This window comes from Passer domesticus, chromosome 10 (assembly GCF_036417665.1).
Source record: "Passer domesticus isolate bPasDom1 chromosome 10, bPasDom1.hap1, whole genome shotgun sequence".
NCBI lineage: Eukaryota > Metazoa > Chordata > Aves > Passeriformes > Passeridae > Passer > Passer domesticus.
The window spans coordinates 4,963,500-4,980,731 of record NC_087483.1 but is presented as its reverse complement, the minus strand read 5'-3'; the positions used below and the strand labels follow the sequence as shown (position 1 = coordinate 4,980,731).

At 58.7% G+C, this 17,232-nt stretch overlaps 2 protein-coding genes and 1 long non-coding RNA gene across 3 annotated transcripts; all 3 read left to right on the top strand.

Moving 5' to 3' along the window:
- Nucleotides 1-2,023: 2,023 nt before the first annotated feature.
- LOC135309342 (uncharacterized) lies at nt 2,024-4,056 on the top strand. The gene is made up of 4 exons (XM_064435491.1): nt 2,024-2,616; nt 2,891-2,955; nt 3,068-3,700; nt 3,886-4,056. Exons 1-4 carry the CDS (start codon nt 2,499-2,501, stop codon nt 4,054-4,056), a joined length of 987 nt encoding a protein of 328 aa, XP_064291561.1. The 5' UTR covers nt 2,024-2,498.
- A 3,295-nt stretch (nt 4,057-7,351) lies between these two features.
- On the top strand, nt 7,352-8,185 carry LOC135309390 (uncharacterized). Its single transcript, XR_010369663.1, has 2 exons — nt 7,352-7,449; nt 7,774-8,185. It is a non-coding gene; the product is annotated as an uncharacterized LOC135309390 (long non-coding RNA).
- A 3,328-nt stretch (nt 8,186-11,513) lies between these two features.
- On the top strand, nt 11,514-15,106 carry LOC135309341 (uncharacterized). The gene is made up of 8 exons (XM_064435490.1): nt 11,514-12,087; nt 12,362-12,426; nt 12,539-13,171; nt 13,357-13,505; nt 13,763-13,910; nt 14,119-14,303; nt 14,386-14,523; nt 15,085-15,106. Exons 1-8 carry the CDS (start codon nt 11,970-11,972, stop codon nt 15,104-15,106), a joined length of 1,458 nt encoding a protein of 485 aa, XP_064291560.1. The 5' UTR covers nt 11,514-11,969.
- Nucleotides 15,107-17,232: the final 2,126 nt, after the last annotated feature.

The window sequence follows — 17,232 nt, the reverse complement described above, 5'->3', positions numbered from 1 at the left end:
CATGCTCTGTCCATTCAGCCTTTGTTGGAGCATCCAGATGGAGCTCAGCCCTGTGCAGCCCAGGCACAGGCACCAGGCCGGTCCATTTCAGCATCCCAAAGTCTTTGTGCCTTCCTGAGCACCCTGAGGCTCCTGAATCCTGTAGATACTGACAGGCAAGTCAAAGAGACAAAGCCAGGTAAACCTTCCCAGGAATTGTTCTGGGGAGTTTGAAGAAGACTAAGAGAAAGACTGGAAAAAATCTTGCAGCTGGTGTTGTGAACAGTTTTTTTCTCGTAAGATGGTTTACCAAAGAGTGGTTCCTAATTAACCAATGGGTGATAGGTGTTAGTAAGAACCAATCAGGTTCTGTGTGAATGATGTTGGTTATAAATATCAGAGATTGGAATAAAGTAAGCTTTTATGCCTTCTGAAAATCCATGGAGTCTGTCACTCATTTATCCATTCCTTACTCACCAGTGACATGAATCTTGAATTCCCAGTCAGTGCTGTGCAGGACATGAGAACACAGGAATGAGCCTGGTTGCCTCATTCTTGGGTTTGCTGCTGCTGCCTAAAGTAATCATCAGGAGTATATACCGATGTAAAAGTTATAGCCGAACACCAGGGACTTTCTCTGTAGTGTTTAAAACTAAAAACCTTGTATGACTGTTCAGAGACTGTGAAATCTAAAGTGAAAATGACAGTGCTGGTATTTAAGAACCCCAGAAATGTTGACATGGGGTTTTTCTTGTCAAGGGTTTGAATGTTAATGCAGAAATTACAAAACTGTTAAAAGTTGTTTTCATTGGCAACCCCTTTTAACTGGCATCAGCACACTTCCAGGGGACAGGGTATGGCACTGGGGACAGTACTTGGCACTTGATGGCTTCAGATCTGGGAGAGAAATGTTTTGCCTGGCTTCACACAGGAGTTCAAGTTTTCCCAGACCTTTGATCGACTGCTCATTGCAGGTCACTTTTGCTAAATGCAAAAGGATGTAACAGTAGATCTTCTGGAGAATGTGCCATAGGGGATAGGGAGAAAACCTTGAAAATGATCAGCAGGCTCTGGAAAACATTAGAAAATAAATTAAAAAAATGTAGATCTGTGAATTTTCAGGCACAGCTCTTTGGGTCTGGAGGAAATATTTGCTTTGCATCAGCTAAGACATAGCAAATGGAGCACTGAACATCACAGACTGGGCTAGTGTTTTTCCCAGAAGAACTGACAGAAGATCACAATGAAACGCGAGAGTGTCCCTGAACAATCCAATTGTCCAGGGAAACACAGCAGCTGATGGTGTTGTGGTGCTACTGCCAATCCCGTCCATGAGAAAATAATTTCAGGACTGACTAACAGCCTCTGCCTTCTCCCAGACACCAAGTGTGGCAGCAGTGCTCCAGGTGCTGCTGCCAACAGCCCCTGCAGGGAGGAGCACAACCCCCAGAGCACGTGGGCTTTGGCTCCCTGTGGCACAGAAGCCCCCCGGGGCACAGGTCTCTGGGGCAGGAGAGGGGCAGCAGCGCTGCCAGGGCTCGGGGGGTGGCAGCTCTGCTTGGGCGGGGACTCTGCCACACCTGCTGATGGCAGCGCTGCCCGGGCCCCAGGGCTCAGAGCAGCATTGGTGCCCTGGCCCACACGTTCCCAGTGCCTGTCGGCACAGCCGCGGGTTTAGGATGGCCAGCAGCCGGGACGTGTCCCAAGGAGGCCGTGCCAGCTTCCCTGGAAGGCCCCGTGCCCTTGCCAGCGCGGCTGCTTCGGCAGCCCTGGGGGCTCCTTCTGCTGCCCTGAGCCCGCAGAGCAGGACAGCGTTTGATGATGGGTTGAGCCCTTGCTAAAGATCCTGTCGGGCTGCCTTAGACACTTGGGGCCAGGGATTCCTGCCAACCCGGGCCACTTTGGGTGGGCTGGGCGCGGCCCCAGGGCAGGTGGCAGTGTGTGCAAGGGCCCTTTGTGACACGCTGCAGCACGGTCACCGTGGCATGGAATGGAGGAGTGTGTCCTTTGTGACATGTGGTGACATTGAGCTGGTGGTGACAAGAACGCTCCACAGTGCTCGGAGCACGCGACAGGACAGGACGGGACAGAGCGGTGCCGTGAGGAGCGCTCGTTCGTGTCTGACCTGGAGATTTCCCGAGGCGTTATCCCTACAGGTGTCCTCGTGGCAAGACTGCGGGTCTTGGTGGCCTGTGGCCTTCCCGAGGCTTCTCTTTTGCAGGTGCCTCCGAGGCCAGACTCAGGGACTTGGTGACTCAGAGCTTTTCTGAGGCATCTCCCATCCTTCTGGCCTGCACAGTCGAGGCGAGACCCTGGCACTTAGTGACCAAAGCCATTTAAGAGGTGTTTCCTGTCCTTGTGGCAGGAGCCCTTGAGACCAAAGTGCAGGACTTGCTGTCCTGTAATCTTCCTGAGGCTTCTCTGCCTCAGGTGCCTTCAAGGCACAACTGAAGGACTTGCTGATTCAGAAATTTCACAAGGCATCTCTCTTTAAGGTGACCTCAAGGCCAGACTCTGGAATGGCAGGCAGATTTCTCAGCCTATTTAAAGTCTTCAGGGAGGAAAAAAACAAAGGCCCTGGAGCTGCCCCAGGAAAACGGCTTGAGGAGCCCAAGCATTTCCAGCCATTGCAGGATGGTGAGTGGCAGAGCTGGGCCACAGAGCTGATGGTGCCAGCCAGCTTGGCCCCGCCCCATCCAATGCCATGCCATGCCATTCTATGGCATCCCATCCCCTGGGGACATGCCCATGGACAGGACGAAAGAGGGGCCAGGCAGACACCCCGCAGTGGCCGTGCTCCATCCCCCTGGGGCATCCCGGGGCTGTCCCTGCCTGGGGAGTGCAGGGCTGGGCTCTGTTCTCCGGCCTCTCCCGCAGCCCCTCAGCTCTGGCTGTGCTCGCTCTTTGCCAGATGCATCCCTGGACCGGACACAAGAGAAGGAAGCCGCCCACGGCTGCTTCGGCAGAACCCTGAAGGTACCTGCAGCCATCCCAGCCATGGGCTGGGCCTGCTGTCCCTGCTCAGCCGAGCACTACGCTTGGAGCATGCCATGGAACACCCCTGACTTCCCTGTCCTTGGTTATGCAGATATTCCCAAAGTTTATGCGCATTCAGCGCAGGAAGACCAGCACCCCAGCAGCTGAGGGCCCAGCTGAGCCTGACTCGGGGCTGACCCAGCTCCAGGCAGAGCCTGATGTCGGCCTGGATTTGGCTGAGTTCTCAGAAGACTCTGAGACCTCAGTGACTCAAATCTGCGTGAAGGCTCTTGTCATGTCAATGACTGAAGATGTGGCCATCACAGACACTGACCATGGAGAGACTCAGGGCATTGCAAACACTGACACCAGCACAGATTCGGCTCAGCGCTCAGAAGACTGCAAGGCTGTAATGACTCCCAGAGATGAAGGGGCAAAGGCTGATGAGGCAGTGCCTGAAGATGTGGCCGTCACCACTGCCAACACCAGAGAGACTCAGGGAATCCAAAATTCTGACACCAGCACAGATTTGGCTGAGTGCCCAGAAGACTCTGAGGCTGCGATGAATCCCAGAGATCACGGGGCAAAGGATGATGAGGCAGTGACTGAGGATGAGGCCATCACCACTGCCAACTCTGGAGAGACTCAAGAAATCCCAAATACTGACACCATGCCCACTCCACCTGTGATTTGTACTCCCACTAAGAATGTTTTCCAGGAGAGTGCTGTTTGCACACGGGAACAGGTAAGCAGCCTGGGGCCAGGGCTGGAGGCCTCCCAGGGCCGTGTGTCCCCTCAAGCCTTGGTCCCTGAGCCCCCTCAGCCTTTGAGATCAGTGCAGTGTAACGGGAAGGGAGGCATTTCTTAGTGGGAAACTGGGGAAGTTGCTCCTCTGGACAGGGTTCCAGGTCTTCCCCATGCCTCCTCCAGGTGCCAGCCATGGTGAAGAACATCCACCAGAGTCTCATGTCCCACGTCACTGTGGATGCCAGGCTGCAAAGTGACATTGTGAGGCTGGCTGAGGAACACCCTGCAGACGTGGCGCTGACCCTCCTGCACTGTGCCCCAATGTGTGACAGGTACGGGGCCCACGTGCCTTGAGAGCTCAGGGCTCACCAGCCTTGAGGGCCCGTGGCCCATCACAGCCTGTCCAATGGGCTCTGCCAGACAGGCAGAGAGCTCCAGGACCCTCGGGCCCCTCTCTTTGCCCAGCCTGCTGCCAATGCTCCCTCCCTGCCCCTCAGGGCACCGGGACTCAGTCACCTGTGCCCCCACAGCTGCACAGGGCATGGTACTGTGACTGAGATGCCCCTGACACAGAGCTCTGATCCCACAGAGCTGCTGCAATGATGTGGAGAGCCATAGGCTCATCACGACCAGCAATGGAGAAGGTGCTGGCAACACTGCTCTGTGTGATGGAGGATTGGCCTGTGCACAGCACATGCACCTCCGATGGGGACAACAAGGACGTTTTTGCCCTGGCTGTGAGTTTCTGGAACTCACTTCTTTGCTTGCCACCCGGTTGCCTCTCCAGCAGCTCTCCATCCTCTCCCTGCCTCAATCGCTGGGATGAAACTTGGGCTGGGGGCAGACTCAGGGGACACCAAGCCCACTGCTCCCCCTGCATCTGCCCTTGGGCCCTGCCCCATGGACACCAGGGCACTGAGCGCTGTCTTGGGCTGCTTCTTCTGCAGGCAACTCTGGTGATCTGGGTCATTGTGCCTCAATGCCACGAGGCCATGATCCTTTATTCCTCCCGCCTGTTTGTGGCTCTGCTCTTCCACGTTGTCATCACCACGCAGCAGATGCCACCAGAGGAAGTTGAAAACTTCTGGAGAGCGTGCCAGGAGGAACACCGCCTTCCCAGCAAGCCCAGCAGGTCCCAGTCCTCCTGTCCTTCCTCTGCCCTTGTGGCCAGTGCCAGTGCTCCCAATGTGACCTGGGCTTTGCTCTGCACACAGGTTTGCAGTGCAGGCCATGAAGGCTCTGCTCTGCCGACTGGAGTGCGACAATGAGGTGATGGCTATGGAGCGCAAGTGTGGCTGGGACACGCTGCTGTGTGCTCACACCCAGCACTATGCCGTGGGTCTGCTGGCCAGGTGAGACCCCCTTCTCCTCCACACTGCCCCCAGCATTTGTGCCTTGGGTGCCCCACACAGTCCCTGTGGTCATGGGCCAGAGGGTCTTGGCACTGAGGGACGGCCAAGGAGACTGGAAAAGGCTGGGAGAGGAGGGTGCCCAGAAGGGGCTACCTCCCACAGCGCTCACATCCTCTCCAGGGATGCTGGGCAAAGACCAGACCTCTGTGAGTCAGTCCTGGGCGAGGTTTGGACCCCCCACCTCAGGCTCTTGGTGTCTTTTTTCCCCTTGCAGAGAGATGCGCCGTGTCTCCCTCTCCTTGTGTTCTGGGATTGCTCTCCGCCTGCTTGGGCTGCTCAGCAGGGAGGAGCCACGCTGGGATCTGCCCAGCCTGGCGTTCCTTGTGGAGGTGAGCCTGAAGGCCAGCGCTGCCTGGCTGAGCTGCCTCCCAGCTCTCTGCCCTCTCGTAGCCACAGCTGCCTGGGACCGTGCCCGTGCCCTGTGCTGCTGCCTGGGCCCAGCCCTGTGCGGTTCCGGGCTGCTGCTGGCCGGGTGCCCTGTCACTGCCCTGTGCCTTTCAGGTCCTCGAGTGCCTGGACGTGAGGGAATGTGCTGACAGCATCCTGGAGATCATGTCAAGGCACCTGAGGAACGAGTGCAGGGAGAGGCGTCGCCTGGCGCTCAGAGGCCTCGTGGTGCTCAGCAAGGATCCCTCGATGGTGAGAAGGGGCAGCGGCTGAAGCTGCGCTGGGGAAAGCAGCCCCATGGGCTGGCAGGGCTGAGGCAGCTGAGGCAGCTGCTCCCAGCTCTCCTGCCTCACCTGCCCCAGTGCTTTGGGGCAGGCCTTTGGCCTGTGGGCCCTGCAGCAGCAGGCTGGGGTTGCAGTGCCAGGCTGGTGCTGGCGCTGCAGCCGTCCATGGCCTCCCAGCTCAGCCTTGTGTTCCACACAGGCCAGGAGAATGGGCACTCTGTCTCCAAGCCTTCTGGAGCTGCTGGGTGATGCAGACGGAGAGCTGGTCGGCATGACGCTCTCTGTGTTCACTAATTTGCTCAAGAGCAAAGACATGCTGGTATCCAGCACCACTGCCCCGAAGCTGGCTGAGGCTCTCCTGCTGCTCTTCGACCACGTAAGGCTTTGTATCCCCAGCCTCGGGCACTGGGTGCCGCCCAGAACCTTGTGCCCTGTGGATTTTTGTACTCTTCAGGTGGGCCTGGAGTAGATGGCGCTGAGGTTTTTTCCTTTCATTCAGGACAACAGCCATGTGCAGCTGCTCTCCCTTGACCTCTTCTTCAAGGTGATGGATTTGGTAGTAGAGGAGGGAAAAAAGCCCCTGAAGTCAGTGGTGTGCCAGAGCCTTCCTGCACTCTTCTTCCACTGTCATGATGAGAATCAGCGTGTGGCAGAGGTGAGGACTCGTGGGCTGCTGCTGTCCCCCTGGCAGGGGCCTCGGCTGCCGGCTGCCCTGGTCACATCCCGAGCTGCAGCCTCCTCCAGGCTGTGGCACAGGGATGTGAGTCCTGTGTCCTGGGCTGTGGGGCTATCTCTGGGTCTCTGCTGCTCTCCAGGCTTCTCGGGAAATGCTGCATTGTGCAGCCGGGTTCCTGAAGAGGAGGGATCTCAAAGAGCTGGTGGAGACAGAGAAGCTGTTGACGTTTGTTGAGGTCTTGGTAAGGACGGCCTGCAATCCCCAGCCTCAGCCTGGAGAAGGCCCCTGAGCTCGGTGCTCAGTGTGCGGGGCTTCTCCAGGCTGCTGTGGGCCCGAGCCGGGTGCCCATGGAGCCCCGGCGCGGCGGGGCTGCGGGGCAGCCCCGCGGCTCCCCGGGCAGCAGCCGGCCCTCTGCCCCCTGCGGAGCCCGGCGCCAGCGGCTGCTGGCCGCGCCTCAGGGCTGTGCGGGCAGGGGAGGCCGGGGCTGGGCGCAGGGAGCGCCCGCCACAGGGGCTGAGTCCGCGCCGAGCCTTCCCTGCTGCCGCTCTCTGCAGCTGGCAGAGGACACGAGCCAAGCGGCCGAGCAGCTGCGCCGGGCCCTGCGCTACCTGGAGAGCCCCCAGGAGCCCCTGCGAGAGGCGGCCATCAGGTTCATGGGTGAGCCCCGAGGCCGGGCTCCCTCCCCGGCCCGCCGCAGCTCGGCCCCAGGGCCGCCCGCTGCCCCGGCAGCACCATCCGGGCCCGGCGCCATGGAGCCCCGCCTGGCCCGGGCGCTGCTGCCGCCCTCTGGCAGCCGTGCCCTTGGGCGGCAGCGTGCGGCAAGGGCCCGGGCTGAGCCCTGCCGGGCCAGCAGGGCGTGTGGCCGCAGCGCTGGCAGCGCCGCTGGCAGGGAGCTGTGCCGCTGCCGCCGTGACAGGCTCTGTGTTCACAGGGGTGGCCGGGCGGCACCTGAGGGGGCAGCCAGGAGAGCTCCAGCTCCTCACTGAGGGTGAGTGAGGGCAGCGGGCTGACAGCGGGGCTGGCAGGGAGAACTGCAGTGCCTGGGCAGGGAGCTGCCATCCCTGTTCCGGCTGCGGCAGGCTTCGCTCCCTGTGTGGATGAGGGGTGATGTAGGCAGAGCACAGAGAGATTGCAGGGATGTGGGAGGTGGCGGGGGGGGGGGCAGATTCATGGCCAGCTGATCCAGTTGACACCCCCTCTCTTGTGGCCATGGCCAGAGCTGCGTGGGATGGCCCTGGCAGGACAGTCTCCTAGGATTCCCACTGATACAGGGTCTTGACTGTGGCTCTGTTCCTCTCCCTCTCCCTTCCAGCCCTTCAAGCCCTGAAGAAAGATGTCAGCCCTTCCCAGAAAAACATAGTTGTTAAACAGATATTCAGTTGGAGAGTTACAGAACTGGCACAGAAGAACCAGTGTTTGTTGAAGACCTGCAAATGCCATGGAAGATGAGAGTGCCTTGAGACCAGAAGAGACCAGCTGGAGCTCCAGGCACCACTGATGATTGGCACAGCTGAGCCACTTGCATGTCTTCAGCCCTCTCCCTGCTTATAGATAGCTCCCTCCCTCCAGCCCTCAGACTCTGCCCATCCCTTCTCTTTCCCTCCATTCTCCCTCCCTGTTCACGGCTCTTTCCCTCTAGTCCTCAGATCTTGCCCTTCCCCTTTTTCCCCACCCAGCTCATTCCTTTGCTTTGCCTTCTATTAATAAACAGTTTGGCTTCTTCATTTTGCCTGCATCTTTGTGGAGCTGAAGTAGCACAAATTCGGGGCCCTGGGACACACAGGCCCCTGCTGCCGTTCTCTGCCACGCCCTGCTTTGTGCACAGACCCAGAGGAACGAGGGCAGGTCAGGCTGGCACGGTCCCTGTGCTGAAGGTGCAGTTCCACAACACTGTGGAGTTACAGATCTTGCTGAGCACTCTGGAGCCCCTGGATTTTGGAAGAGCCAGCCTGAGGATGCTCTGAACCCAGCTGTGAGGGATTCCATGGCAAGCATCCATGGAGGGCAAAGGAGCTTGGAATGCTGGAAGTTTTCAAGAATAGCTTCCTGAAAGCACTGCAGTGCTCCATCCCTGCACAGCAGGATCAGGAGGAGGGCAGAACCAGAGACCATCCAGGCTTAACAGGCAGCTTTGGGTGTGCCTGAGAGCAAATGAAACAGCAGCACGGTGCCCGAGACTCGGACACGCGACCGTGCCGGTGCCCGGAGCGCTGCCAGGCAGTGCCGGGATCCCGGCTGTGGTTCTGGTCCCCACAAGTGAGGATTGGCAGCCCCAGGCTCAGCCCCAGGCAGAAAGCCAAGCAGGTGAGAGCAGAGGGAGGGCACCCTCCCAGTCTCTCTTGGCCATGGCTGCAAAACAGCCCCTGCTGCTTCTTCCTCCGCCGGTGTTTGGGGTGTGCTGGTGGCAGAGCCAGCCAGCTTGTGCTCTGCGTTCCAAAGCCCCTTGGGAGCGGGCATGAAAAGCGCAGTGTGCACAGCAGAGAGTCCTGGAAGGTGCTGGCAAGAACTTCTAAATATAGGCTCTTTCAGTCTAAACATGTGGTTTTCTTTACCAAGAAAGAGCTCCTCTGGCTCTGTCAGTGCTTCTTTTTCTCTCTTTGGACTGTCTAATGCTTGGCCAGGAACTTCCACCAATTCCAGGGTCTGCAGTGACAATAGGGATTGAGCAGTTGGAATGGTGGCAATGGAAGGACAAATTAGAGTCCCATGCCTCCTTTGATGCTGTCACGTTTGCTCAGCAGTTGACAACATGAGGGAAATTCAAGTTTTCTTCTCAGCTTGGGGAATCACAGAATGCCAGCTTTGTGTTGCAAAGTATCATAAAGATCATCCAGTTCCCACCACCCTGCCATGGGCACAGGTGCTGTGCAGGCACAGCTGTCACTAGAACTGGAAGAACACTTTTCCATGTTTGCCTTTTCCTCTCCTGGATTTCAAGCTGACATGAAAAACTCAGCTGGTTACAGCTGAATTGTGTGGCTCACAGGATTTGGAATGGGAGTCTCCAGTGGGCCATGCTCTGTCCATTCAGCCTTTGTTGGAGCATCCAGATGGAGCTCAGCCCTGTGCAGCCCAGGCACAGGCACCAGGCCGGTCCATTTCAGCATCCCAAAGTCTTTGTGCCTTCCTGAGCACCCTGAGGCTCCTGAATCCTGTAGATACTGACAGGCAAGTCAAAGAGACAAAGCCAGGTAAACCTTCCCAGGAATTGTTCTGGGGAGTTTGAAGAAGACTAAGAGAAAGACTGGAAAAAATCTTGCAGCTGGTGTTGTGAACAGTTTTTTTCTCGTAAGATGGTTTACCAAAGAGTGGTTCCTAATTAACCAATGGGTGATAGGTGTTAGTAAGAACCAATCAGGTTCTGTGTGAATGATGTTGGTTATAAATATCAGAGATTGGAATAAAGTAAGCTTTTATGCCTTCTGAAAATCCATGGAGTCTGTCACTCATTTATCCATTCCTTACTCACCAGTGACATGAATCTTGAATTCCCAGTCAGTGCTGTGCAGGACATGAGAACACAGGAATGAGCCTGGTTGCCTCATTCTTGGGTTTGCTGCTGCTGCCTAAAGTAATCATCAGGAGTATATACCGATGTAAAAGTTATAGCCGAACACCAGGGACTTTCTCTGTAGTGTTTAAAACTAAAAACCTTGTATGACTGTTCAGAGACTGTGAAATCTAAAGTGAAAATGACAGTGCTGGTATTTAAGAACCCCAGAAATGTTGACATGGGGTTTTTCTTGTCAAGGGTTTGAATGTTAATGCAGAAATTACAAAACTGTTAAAAGTTGTTTTCATTGGCAACCCCTTTTAAATGGCATCAGCACACTTCCAGGGGACAGGGTATGGCACTGGGGACAGTACTTGGCACTTGATGGCTTCAGATCTGGGAGAGAAATGTTTTGCCTGGCTTCACACAGGAGTTCAAGTTTTCCCAGACCTTTGATCGACTGCTCATTGCAGGTCACTTTTGCTAAATGCAAAAGGATGTAACAGTAGATCTTCTGGAGAATGTGCCATAGGGGATAGGGAGAAAACCTTGAAAATGATCAGCAGGCTCTGGAAAACATTAGAAAATAAATTAAAAAAATGTAGATCTGTGAATTTTCAGGCACAGCTCTTTGGGTCTGGAGGAAATATTTGCTTTGCATCAGCTAAGACATAGCAAATGGAGCACTGAACATCACAGACTGGGCTAGTGTTTTTCCCAGAAGAACTGACAGAAGATCACAATGAAACGCGAGAGTGTCCCTGAACAATCCAATTGTCCAGGGAAACACAGCAGCTGATGGTGTTGTGGTGCTACTGCCAATCCCGTCCATGAGAAAATAATTTCAGGACTGACTAACAGCCTCTGCCTTCTCCCAGACACCAAGTGTGGCAGCAGTGCTCCAGGTGCTGCTGCCAACAGCCCCTGCAGGGAGGAGCACAGCCCCCAGAGCACGTGGGCTTTGGCTCCCTGTGGCACAGAAGCCCCCCGGGGCACAGGTCTCTGGGGCAGGAGAGGGGCAGCAGCGCTGCCAGGGCTTGGGGGGTGGCAGCTCTGCTTGGGCGGGGACTCTGCCACACCTGCTGATGGCAGCGCTGCCCGGGCCCCAGGGCTCAGAGCAGCATTGGTGCCCTGGCCCACACATTCCCTGTGCCTGTCACAGCCGCGGGTTTAGGATGGCCAGCAGCCGGGACGTGTCCCAAGGAGGCCGTGCCAGCTTCTCTGGAAGGCCCCGTGCCCTTGCCAGCGCGGCTGCCTCGGCAGCCCTGGGGGCTCCTTCTGCTGCCCTGAGCCCGCAGAGCAGGGCAGCGCTTGCTGATGGGCTGAGCCCTTCCTAAAGATCCTGTCGGGCTGCCTTAGACACTTGGGGCCAGGGATTCCTTCCAACCTGGGCCACTTTGGGTGGGCTGGGTGCGGCCCCAGGGCAGGTGGCAGTGTGTGCAAGGGCCCTTTGTGACACGCTGCAGCACGGTCACCGTGGCATGGAATGGAGGAGTGTGTCCTTTGTGACACATGGTGACATTGAGCTGGTGGTGACAAGAACGCTCCACAGTGCTCGGAGCACGCGACAGGACAGGACGGGACAGAGCGGTGCCGTGAGGAGCGCTCGTTCGTGTCTGACCTGGAGCTTTCCCGAGGCGTTATCCCTACAGGTGTCCTCGTGGCAAGACTGCGGGTCTTGGTGGCCTGTGGCCTTCCCGAGGCTTCTCTTTTGCAGGTGCCTCCGAGGCCAGACTCAGGGACTTGGTGACTCAGAGCTTTTCTGAGGCATCTCCCATCCTTCTGGCCTGCACAGTCGAGGCGAGACCCTGGCACTTAGTGACCAAAGCCATTTAAGAGGTGTTTCCTGTCCTTGTGGCAGGAGCCCTTGAGACCAAAGTGCAGGACTTGCTGTCCTGTAATCTTCCTGAGGCTTCTCTGCCTCAGGTGCCTTCAAGGCACAACTGAAGGACTTGCTGATTCAGAAATTTCACAAGGCATCTCTCTTTAAGGTGACCTCAAGGCCAGACTCTGGAATGGCAGGCAGATTTCTCAGCCTATTTAAAGTCTTCAGGGAGGAAAAAAACAAAGGCCCTGGAGCTGCCCCAGGAAAACGGCTTGAGGAGCCCAAGCATTTCCAGCCATTGCAGGATGGTGAGTGGCAGAGCTGGGCCACAGAGCTGATGGTGCCAGCCAGCTTGGCCCCGCCCCATCCAATGCCATGCCATGCCATTCTATGGCATCCCATCCCCTGGGGACATGCCCATGGACAGGACGAAAGAGGGGCCAGGCAGACACCCCGCAGTGGCCGTGCTCCATCCCCCTGGGGCATCCCGGGGCTGTCCCTGCCTGGGGAGTGCAGGGCTGGGCTCTGTTCTCCGGCCTCTCCCGCAGCCCCTCAGCTCTGGCTGTGCTCGCTCTTTGCCAGATGCATCCCTGGACCGGACACAAGAGAAGGAAGCCGCCCACGGCTGCTTCGGCAGAACCCTGAAGGTACCTGCAGCCATCCCAGCCATGGGCTGGGCCTGCTGTCCCTGCTCAGCCGAGCACTACGCTTGGAGCATGCCATGGAACACCCCTGACTTCCCTGTCCTTGGTTATGCAGATATTCCCAAAGTTTATGCGCATTCAGCGCAGGAAGACCAGCACCCCAGCAGCTGAGGGCCCAGCTGAGCCTGACTCGGGGCTGACCCGGCTCCAGGCAGAGCCTGATGTCGGCCTGGATTTGGCTGAGTTCTCAGAAGACTCTGAGACCTCAGTGACTCAAATCTGCGTGAAGGCTCTTGTCATGTCAATGACTGAAGATGTGGCCATCACAGACACTGACCATGGAGAGACTCAGGGCATTGCAAACACTGACACCAGCACAGATTCGGCTCAGCGCTCAGAAGACTGCAAGGCTGTAATGACTCCCAGAGATGAAGGGGCAAAGGCTGATGAGGCAGTGACTGAAGATGTGGCCATCACCACTGCCAACACCAGAGAGACTCAGGGAATCCAAAATTCTGACACCAGCACAGATTTGGCTGAGTGCCCAGAAGACTCTGAGGCTGCGATGAATCCCAGAGATCACGGGGCAAAGGATGACGAGGCAGTGACTGAGGATGTGGCCATCACCACTGCCAACTCTGGAGAGACTCAAGAAATCCCAAATACTGACACCATGCCCACTCCACCTGTGATTTGTACTCCCACTAAGAATGTTTTCCAGGAGAGTGCTGTTTGCACACGGGAACAGGTAAGCAGCCTGGGGCCAGGGCTGGAGGCCTCCCAGGGCCGTGTGTCCCCTCAAGCCTTGGTCCCTGAGCCCCCTCAGCCTTTGAGATCAGTGCAGTGTAACGGGAAGGGAGGCATTTCTTAGTGGGAAACTGGGGAAGTTGCTCCTCTGGACAGGGTTCCAGGTCTTCCCCATGCCTCCTCCAGGTGCCAGCCATGGTGAAGAACATCCACCAGAGTCTCATGTCCCACGTCACTGTGGATGCCAGGCTGCAAAGTGACATTGTGAGGCTGGCTGAGGAACACCCTGCAGACGTGGCGCTGACCCTCCTGCACTGTGCCCCAACGTGTGACAGGTACGGGGCCCACGTGCCGTGAGAGCTCAGGGCTCACCAGCCTTTAGGGCCCGTGGCCCATCACAGCCTGTCCAATGGGCTCTGCCAGACAGGCAGAGAGCTCCAGGACCCTCGGGCCCCTCTCTTTGCCCAGCCTGCTGCCAATGCTCCCTCCCTGCCCCTCAGGGCACCGGGACTCAGTCACCTGTGCCCCCACAGCTGCACAGGGCATGGTACTGTGACTGAGATGCCCCTGACACAGAGCTCTGATCCCACAGAGCTGCTGCAATGATGTGGAGAGCCATAGGCTCATCACGACCAGCAATGGAGAAGGTGCTGGCAACACTGCTCTGTGTGATGGAGGATTGGCCTGTGCACAGCACATGCACCTCCGATGGGGACAACAAGGACGTTTTTGCCCTGGCTGTGAGTTTCTGGAACTGGCCTTTGCTTGCCACCCGGTTGCCTCTCCAGCAGCTCTCCATCCTCTCCCTGCCTCAATCGCTGGGATGAAACTTGGGCTGGGGGCAGACTCAGGGGACACCAGGCCCACTGCTCCCCCTGCATCTGCCCTTGGGCCCTGCCCCATGGACACCAGGGCACTGAGCGCTGTCTTGGGCTGCTTCTTCTGCAGGCAACTCTGGTGATCTGGGTCATTGTGCCTCAATGCCACGAGGCCATGATCCTTTATTCCTCCCGCCTGTTTGTGGCTCTGCTCTTCCACGTTGTCATCACCACCCAGCAGATGCCACCAGAGGAAGTTGAAAAGTTCTGGAGAGCGTGCCAGGAGGAACACCGCCTTCCCAGCAAGCCCAGCAGGTCCCAGTCCTCCTGTCCTTCCTCTGCCCTTGTGGCCAGTGCCAGTGCTCCCAGTGTGACCTGGGCTTTGCTCTGCACACAGGTTTGCAGTGCAGGCCATGAAGGCTCTGCTCTGCCGACTGGAGTGCGACAATGAGGTGATGGCTATGGAGCGCAAGTGTGGCTGGGACACGCTGCTGTGTGCTCACACCCAGCACTATGCCGTGGGTCTGCTGGCCAGGTGAGACCCCCTTCTCCTCCACACTGCCCCCAGCATTTGTGCCTTGGGTGCCCCACACAGTCCCTGTGGTCATGGGCCAGAGGGTCTTGGCACTGAGGGACGGCCAAGGAGACTGGAAAAGGCTGGGAGAGGAGGGTGCCCAGAAGGGGCTACCTCCCACAGCGCTCACATCCTCTCCAGGGATGCTGGGCAAAGACCAGACCTCTGTGAGTCAGTCCTGGGTGAGGTTTGGTCCCCCCACCTCAGGCTCTTGGTGTCTTTTTTCCCCTTCCAGAGAGATGCGCCGTGTCTCCCTCTCCTTGTGTTCTGGGATTGCTCTCCGCCTGCTTGGGCTGCTCAGCAGGGAGGAGCCACACTGGGATCTGCCCGGCCTGGCATTCATTGTGGAGGTGAGCCTGAAGGCCAGCGCTGCCTGGCTGAGCTGCCTCCCAGCTCTCTGCCCTCTCGTAGCCGCAGCTGCCTGGGACCGTGCCCGTGCCCTGTGCTGCTGCCTGGGCCCAGCCCTGTGCGGTTCCGGGCTGCTGCTGGCCGGGTGCCCTGTCACTGCCCTGTGCCTTTCAGGTCCTCGAGTGCCTGGACGTGAGGGAATGTGCTGACAGCATCCTGGAGATCATGTCAAGGCACCTGAGGAACGAGTGCAGGGAGAGGCGTCGCCTGGCGCTCAGAGGCCTCGTGGTGCTCAGCAAGGATCCCTCGATGGTGAGAAGGGGCAGCGGCTGAAGCTGCGCTGGGGAAAGCAGCCCCATGGGCTGGCAGGGCTGAGGCAGCTGAGGCAGCTGCTCCCAGCTCTCCTGCCTCACCTGCCCCAGTGCTTTGGGGCAGGCCTTTGGCCTGTGGGCCCTGCAGCAGCAGGCTGGGGTTGCAGTGCCAGGCTGGTGCTGGCGCTGCAGCCGTCCATGGCCTCCCAGCTCAGCCTTGTGTTCCACACAGGCCAGGAGAATGGGCACTCTGTCTCCAAGCCTTCTGGAGCTGCTGGGTGATGCAGACGGAGAGCTGGTCGGCATGACGCTCTCTGTGTTCACTAATTTGCTCAAGAGCAAAGACATGCTGGTATCCAGCACCACTGCCCCGAAGCTGGCTGAGGCTCTCCTGCTGCTCTTCGACCACGTAAGGCTTTGTATCCCCAGCCTCAGGCACTGGGTGCCGCCCAGAACCTTGTGCCCTGTGGATTTTTGTACTCTTCAGGTGGGCCTGGAGTCGATGGCGCTGAGGTTTTTTCCTTTCATTCAGGACAACAGCCATGTGCAGCTGCTCTCCCTTGACCTCTTCTTCAAGGTGATGGATTTGGTAGTAGAGGAGGGAAAAAAGCCCCTGAAGTCAGTGGTGTGCCAGAGCCTTCCTGCACTCTTCTTCCACTGTCATGATGAGAATCAGCGTGTGGCACAGGTGAGGACTCGTGGGCTGCTGCTGTCCCCCTGGCAGGGGCCTCGGCTGCCGGCTGCCCTGGTCACATCCCGAGCTGCAGCCTCCTCCAGGCTGTGGCACAGGGATGTGAGTCCTGTGTCCTGGGCTGTGGGGCTATCTCTGGGTCTCTGCTGCTCTCCAGGCTTCTCGGGAAATGCTGCATTGTGCAGCCGGGTTCCTGAAGAGGAGGGATCTCAAAGAGCTGGTGGAGACAGAGAAGCTGTTGACGTTTGTTGAGGTCTTGGTAAGGACGGCCTGCAATCCCCAGCCTCAGCCTGGAGAAGGCCCCTGAGCTCGGTGCTCAGTGTGCGGGGCTTCTCCAGGCTGCTGTGGGCCCGAGCCGGGTGCCCATGGAGCCCCGGCGCGGCGGGGCTGCGGGGCGGCCCCGCGGCTCCCCGGGCAACAGCCGGCCCTCTGCCCCCTGCGGAGCCCGGCGCCCGCGGCTGCTGGCCGCGCCTCAGGGCTGTGCGGGCAGGGGAGGCCGGGGCTGGGCGCAGGGAGCGCCCGCCACAGGGGCTGAGCCCGCGCCGAGCCTTCCCTGCTGCCGCTCTCTGCAGCTGGCAGAGGACACGAGCCGAGCGGCCGAGCAGCTGCGCCGGGCCCTGCGCTACCTGGAGAGCCCCCAGGAGACCCTACGAGAAGCGGCCATCAGGTTCATGGGTGAGCCACGAGGCCGGGCTCCCTCCCCGGCCCGCCGCAGCTCGGCCCCAGGGCCGCCCGCTGCCCCGGCAGCGCCATCCGGGCCCGGCGCCGTGGAGCCCCGCCTGGCCCGGGCGCTGCTGCCGCCCTCTGGCAGCCGTGCCCTTGGGCGGCAGCGTGCGGCAAGGGCCCGGGCTGAGCCCTGCCGGGCCAGCAGGGCGTGTGGCCGCAGCGCTGGCAGCGCCGCTGGCACGGAGCTGTGCCGCTGCCGCCGTGACAGGCTCTGTGTTCACAGGGATGGCCGGGCGGCACCTGAGGGGGCAGCCAGGAGAGCTCCAGCTCCTCACTGAGGGTGAGTGAGGGCAGCGGGCTGACAGCGGGGCTGGCAGGGAGAACTGCAGTGCCTGGGCAGGGAGCTGCCATCCCTGTCCCGGCTGCGGCAGGCTTCGCTCCCTGTGTGGATGAGGGGTGACGTGGGCAGAGCACAGAGAGATTGCAGGGATGTGGGAGGTGGGGGGGGGTCAGATTCATGGCCAGCTGATCCAGTTGACACCCCCTCTCTTGTGGCCATGGCCAGAGCTGCGTGGGATGGCCCTGGCAGGACAGTCTCCTAGGATTCCCACTGATACAGGGTCTGACTGTGGCTCTGTTCCTCTCCCTCTCCCT